General features: G+C 39.5%; 1 protein-coding gene across 6 annotated transcripts in view; it reads left to right on the forward strand.

Moving 5' to 3' along the window:
- The window catches only part of LOC144013552 (synaptotagmin-2-like), an 82,054-nt gene extending 76,284 nt beyond the window's left edge, over positions 1 to 5,770 (forward strand). For all 6 annotated transcript variants that reach the window (XM_077512567.1, XM_077512566.1, XM_077512571.1 and 3 more), the window contains one exon: positions 965 to 5,770. In XM_077512567.1, the coding sequence (XP_077368693.1) occupies positions 965 to 1,180 (216 nt within the window). In that variant the 3' untranslated portion in view covers positions 1,181 to 5,770. The remainder of the gene's footprint in view (positions 1 to 964) is intronic.
- The last annotated feature ends 533 nt before the right edge of the window (positions 5,771 to 6,303 follow it).

Consider the following 6,303-nt stretch of genomic DNA (forward strand, 5'->3'; position numbering starts at 1 on the left):
ATGTGCGTGTGAATTTTGGTGACGATTCGTAGCATTTTTGTGTCAATAAGTGACGTTTATCTTTTGTACATTTACAGTAGTGTTCAAAAGTTTGCATACTTCAAGGGTATGTACATATTCAAGCACGACTGTACCTTCTCAGTTTTATCAATTTTTTTTCTCATTTTTTCATATTGCAAAAACCTGGCATTTGAACATGGGTGTGGAAACTTTTTATATCTACTGTAGATATGTAGGTAGGTACTAGGGATGTCACGATAAGGGCAGTATCGTGATATCGTGATATTAAAACTGCCACAATATCGTCGTCGTACAATATTTAAAAGGAACACATCTGTTAAAAAAAAAAAAGTCAGGTTGATTTCCATTTGTGCAGTTCTAGCACCCTCTAGTGGCTAGTTTATTAGTGCAATTTAATTTTCATTAGGGATGTTTTGGCCTTCTATGTTTAAAATCTATGCACTCATTCACACACGTAAGCTTCTGTGAGTGAGTGAGTGAGTGAGTGAGTGAGTGAGTGAGTGAGTGAGTGAGTGAGTGAGTGAGTGAGTGAGTGAGTGAGTGAGTGAGTGAGTGAAAAAAAAAATCCGTGCGTGCTTTCAAATTGCCGCGGGAGTGACGTCACGCAGCTGACACGTTCGCCCGGCCCCGTTTGCGACACGCCACCCCCCGCTCTGTGATTGGCTGGAGGGGTGTAAACACTGTCTTTCCACAGAAACGTCTCGCTGTTTACAAAACAAACACAAAATGGAAAAATACAGGCTGGGGAGGTGGGGGTTTAGGACGAAATTACCACAAAAGATTAACAAAAACACAGATGTGTAGACTGAGAGAAAGTTAAAGTGTGTACATGCTGTATTTAAAAAGTGCATTTTCCTTCGTGAATCCGGCCGGCAGACAGCCCCTTTAACTTTGATATGACATTCATTATTCTCCTGTAATTTTTCCCTCTCCTTTTTACCAGAAAATCCAAGCTGTGATCACAGTGCTGGACTACGACAAGATTGGTAAAAACGATGCCATCGGGAAGATCTGGGTGGGTAGCAAGGCCACCGGGGCCGGGCTGAAACACTGGTCCGACATGTTGGCCAACCCCCGACGTCCCATTGCCCAGTGGCATCCACTGCAGCCAGAGGAGGAGGTGGATGGCGCCCTGGCAGCCCTGGCTGCCAAGAAGTAAAACTCCCAACCCGCTCCCCACGGTGCCCCCGAACGACCTACATATTGCCCATCAGGTCCCACATGCCAATGTATATTCCGGTCCCAAATGTACAAACCCTGCCGCTCCTACCTGCCATCTTTCAAAAGATCCATCGATCATGATGCCAAATAGCGCTAAAAAAATGCATCATGTTATACGAAATCATGTCATTGAAAAAAAAAAAAGACGACAAGTTAGAGGATGGACAGATATTCTGTTGATTTCCTTTAGATCTATTTTTGTATTGGGATTGTGGTTGTGTTACTGAAAGTACAGCGTCGACTATGAAGAGCAGTTCGAGCACGAAATGGGAATCTGGCAAGCGCGGGGATAAAACGCCCATTCATCATCTATATCGTTCGTACCTTTCCCTTTAGTGACACAGTCTGCTTAGGATAGTGCTTAATAATAAAAATGCTTTATACTGCCATATGATAGAGGAATAACACAAGCAGGTCCATTCCTTGGGTGTCTCGTGCACCGCGCTCCACACCTGCCACTTATCTTACTCGACCATTCTGTTCGGTTAACGTACATTCCTAGAGTTGGGTAGCAAGTAGTGGTAGGCACATATCCGGTTACCCACAGACACACTGCCTTTTCGATTAGTTCACCTTTCACCCATCGTCTCAGGAATTCTGAGAGGAGACTCCACGCCTTTTTTTCTACACGGGTTGTTATGATCAAAACACGGTGAGAGAGGAACCACTCGATGGCTTTTCAGGAAGGCCGTTCTCCACGCGGATCGGTTAGATGGATCTTCAGTTTCAAAGATGGGAGAGAATGTTTGTTTTTTTTCCGTGTCCTTGACTGTGCAAAATATCAATCCATGGGGACTTATCGGAGTGGCGACAACGACCGAGACTTGACTGCTATTACCAGTGACGTGACATTTTACAAGGTGTCGGTTGTCACTGCCTGCCGTCCACCACCTCCCGTCCCAACGCCGCCGCCGTATCTCACTTGTTCAGTGCTACTGCCATTCGCCATAGACTCCACACAAGGGTTTCATCGCCGCGCCGTCCTACAGTCATAAAGGAGACAAGCCTTCCAAGTATCAAAATAAGCAATTTTCAACTACCAGGGACGCCTTCCTCTTAGTGTTGTTGTCCTCTTCGTTTCTCACGCTCTTTCTGTTTTTTGATTTGCGCGCTCATTTGATTTAAAACGCCTTCATTCCTCAAGCACTTTAACTCAAAAGGTTTCATCTAAATATTGTTCCAAACCAGAGCTTTAATTATTAGTTTTAGGAAGATTTATTCATGGCATAATTGGTGGAGCTGATTGTGTTTATTTTATGCCTCAGATTTGTGTGTCTTTCAGTTGTTAGGGTGAAACTTGTCTGAGATTGCAAAGATAATGTATGGAACACAGCACTGATTCACGCGTGTTTCATACACAGTGTACCAAACTGCTCAATTTAATTGCACTAACTGGGAATATTTATGTTCCGTACTACACTGTTCCTTGGTCAGATTTTTTTTTTTTTTTTTTTTTTTCTGGGGGATGAAAGGTTTTGGTTCCATCAATTTCTGGTTCTGGGTTTGGTTCACTGCATTTTAAATGACTCGAGTTTTTTAATTGAACAGATGAATATCGGACACGTGCACCAGTGCAAACAACAAAAAAATACCAGTTGACTGTGCTTTGTCAATGTGAATCAAATGCATTTTGGAATTGATCATCCATTTTTTTTATAACCACCAATAATTTATGTCTTAATCTATTATTTTTTATTTTTTTTTGTGTTGACAACACTAAAGAAACGGCGACATGGAAGCAATCAAGCAACCCGTTGGTGTAATTTTGCCTATATACATAGTTCATCCACGTTGATACTGCATGTTTATACAAAATACTGTACATAAGAGCATGTTTTAGAGACGGAGCAAAAATATCTCGTGTATTTAAATGGGTGTCATTTGTCATTTTATTAACACAACGAAAGGGTAAAAAAAAAAAAAAAAAAAGATGCACTGTATATTTTCTAAATGAAACAAATGTGTATTTATTTTCCATGAGGGTCAGTGGAGAGAATGTCATCCAGATGTTAGAGTAATACTACTACTAATTACTAGGAACCTTTCCACGCCTGAAATTCTTAAGCAAGTGTGTCGTCCAGTACCGTGTGTGAGTTCATGTAGGATGAAAATATAGCCGCATGCTTGCTAGCTAACTCCTTGTGGTCCGAGTATTATAATTTGCTTTTATTTATTTAAAAAAAAAAACATACCATACATATTGTTTCAGGGTTTATGTGAAAGGTACTTTGACTTTAATTTGAATATTGTTGTGTTTTCGTTTTCCTGTATGGAACCGGGGTATCCAAGTCTCAAGCGTATAATTTTACAAAATTATTAAAATATCTAATATAAAAATATTACAACCAAGAGCAAAAATAATAGCTGTATTATAAGTGTTTGTGCCAATGGTAATCCAGAATAAAGTCCATGTCCGGGTTATTTCTTCCAACGGGGTCAAAATAATGCTCAATTCTATTCCACTAATCACAAATGACTTGGAATACCCCATCTTGTTTTTCTAACATTTTTTTTTTATTTATTGTTTGTATTTAAATGACATTCACAGCTATGTGTCTTTAACTGTGTTTATTATACAATATATGTAGAGACGTTAAATGATAAACCTAAAGCCATAAAACTCGAGCACTAACTCTTTAGAGCTCTGCTGAGTAGAAAAAAATATATATATAATTTTTCTTGGCCAGAATTTGTCCTGACAGCTGGTTTGAGGTCTTTGTTCATTAAGAGGGCGAGATCTTACATGAGTCGTGAGCATCCACAACACTTTCTTAGAGCAGATGTTTGTGTCTTGATTTATTCATTTACGACATCTTTTCAGTATGGCGGGCTGATTGCATTGTTTATCTTGTCACACGAACTTCTGATGTACAGCGACCATTTTGCACTTGGGATAAGTGTAACGCGTCAACTCAACTGGGTTTGTCTGCTTTTTAGCTTAGCATAGTTTTGATAAATACTAACAAAATGGTTTCAAAACCATTTGTACAAAACCAAGAACAAACTTGTTAAAGCAGACATTATAATCATGGCTTGCTTATAAAAATGTAAACTAAACAGATAACAATGGATTCATTGCTGTTTCGAGCTGAGTGCAGTTAGCGAATTTAGCTTACTTTCTACAAAAATATTCATATTCACTAGCTAGAGAGGTTGAAACTTGGCTTAGCATAGCTTTATTATACATAGCTCATGCTGAAAAATATTAGCACCAGAACCAGAGCTGTGGCCCTGTTGTCTGGAGCACATCTTAGCTAATAAGCTAATTAGCAAAGGTTACCTTCTTCCACTTTTAGCTAATGCTGCTATTGTAGACACAAATGCATAGAAACATAGTTGAAAACTGTGAATGTGTCCAAACATCAGCGAATACATTTAGCTTAACTTAGCCTAGTATTAGCATTTTACTGATATGCAGATGATTTGAGTAGAAATGTTTCAACGTGTTTTGGAAAGACTGTCAGTCCCTTGCTACGACCGCCTGCATTTATTGTCTGTTTTCGCAGAGCCAGACTCGTTTACACAGCAAAACGTGAGACGACAAAGCAAAAGTGACTGCAGAAACAAGCACATTGATGAGATTTTTACTCTCTGCTATTGTCACGATTGATGAGGCTCTTTTGGGGGGTTACAGAAAGGATTGTGCGTTTGTTTGGAACAACCTTCCTCAGCGGCCACGGTGCAACAATCGCGCCAAACTTCAACATCGATTCCTAAATGTGCATCTATACTCCAATGTTGCTCACTACCTTTGGTTGTTACACACTATGTGCACAACTGTATTACATATTTGAATTCTGGGATTTAAAAAGGGAAATCATCCATCAATTTTGAACACACACACACACATTCAACTCTCATTACTCACTTTTTTTTTTTTTTTTTTTTAAAGTTGTGCTGTTCTTGAGCAAAACGTGCAATCACTTTCAACCTTCTGTGATGTATTCTTCAGATGTAGAATGTCTGTGTGCATTTGTCTACCTGAATGTTGCCTTTATATTTGTGTCTTTGTACTGTTCCTGTGTAAATTCATCAGTCATCCTGAAGAAGTGGGCGCATGGAGTTCTTTCCCCAAATTCTGCTTTTACTGTGCGTGAAGAATGCTGGCCTCCATGTTTCCAACATGGACACACAGTCGTGTATACTGCCAAATTCCCGTACCTGAGCGCTTGCACCTCTCATTCAAGTTGTCGTTTTCCTTTTTCTTTCTCTTCTTCATCCTCTTTGAAAGCATCGGATTGGAGGACGGTCAGGTCGTGTCCTCTAGCTGTGTTCCTTCGTGTCTTGTGTCGTGGTGCGCGTGTTCATGTCAGTACTTGTGCCTACTGTGGATCGCATGCTTTAGCCCTTGACTGGACACAAACGTTGCTCACAAACTCCTCTTGACCCCTATTGTGGACAAATGTCGAGGATCCTATAACATTATCAAGGGAGCCAAATAACTTATTACAAATTTATCATATGTGTTACCAGTTCTGTAAAAAAACAAAAAAAAAAACAAATAGGAAATAAAGAACTTTTAATTACAGTGAGGCTGTGTGTCCAATATTTGGTGCAATTGTGTTGAATGATATATACACACACATATCAATCTTTAACAACAACAGGGGAAAATCGTACATGTGCTAATAATTTATTGACTTGTACTCAAGATGACCCATACAGAAAACTAACGCTGCCTCCATTGAGTCCCTCCCTCAAACCAGAAGTCATAATGAGAGGCAGCAAATGATGGCACGGTGCATCTAGAACACGGGTGTCAAAACTACGGCCCGGGGGCCATTTGCGGCCCGCCGTCCATTTTTTTTGTGGCCCGCGACATATGCTAAAAATGGCTTTTGACTCAGTTCAAATAAAATAAAAACAAAAATGTTTGGAGATGGTCAAAGTAAGAAGGGAAGGTGTTGAAAGACACAGGTGCTATTAAAGGTTATTTTAGTTAATTAAAACTAATTAAAAAACTAAAATTCCAAAAAACAATTTCGTTAACAAAATAAAACAAAAACAAAGATACTTTTAAAAAAAAAGAAAACTAACTGAAACTACATTTTAGGTTTACAA

The sequence above is a fragment of the Festucalex cinctus genome, chromosome 2 (genome assembly GCF_051991245.1).
Source record: "Festucalex cinctus isolate MCC-2025b chromosome 2, RoL_Fcin_1.0, whole genome shotgun sequence".
Taxonomy (NCBI): Eukaryota; Metazoa; Chordata; class Actinopteri; order Syngnathiformes; family Syngnathidae; genus Festucalex; species Festucalex cinctus.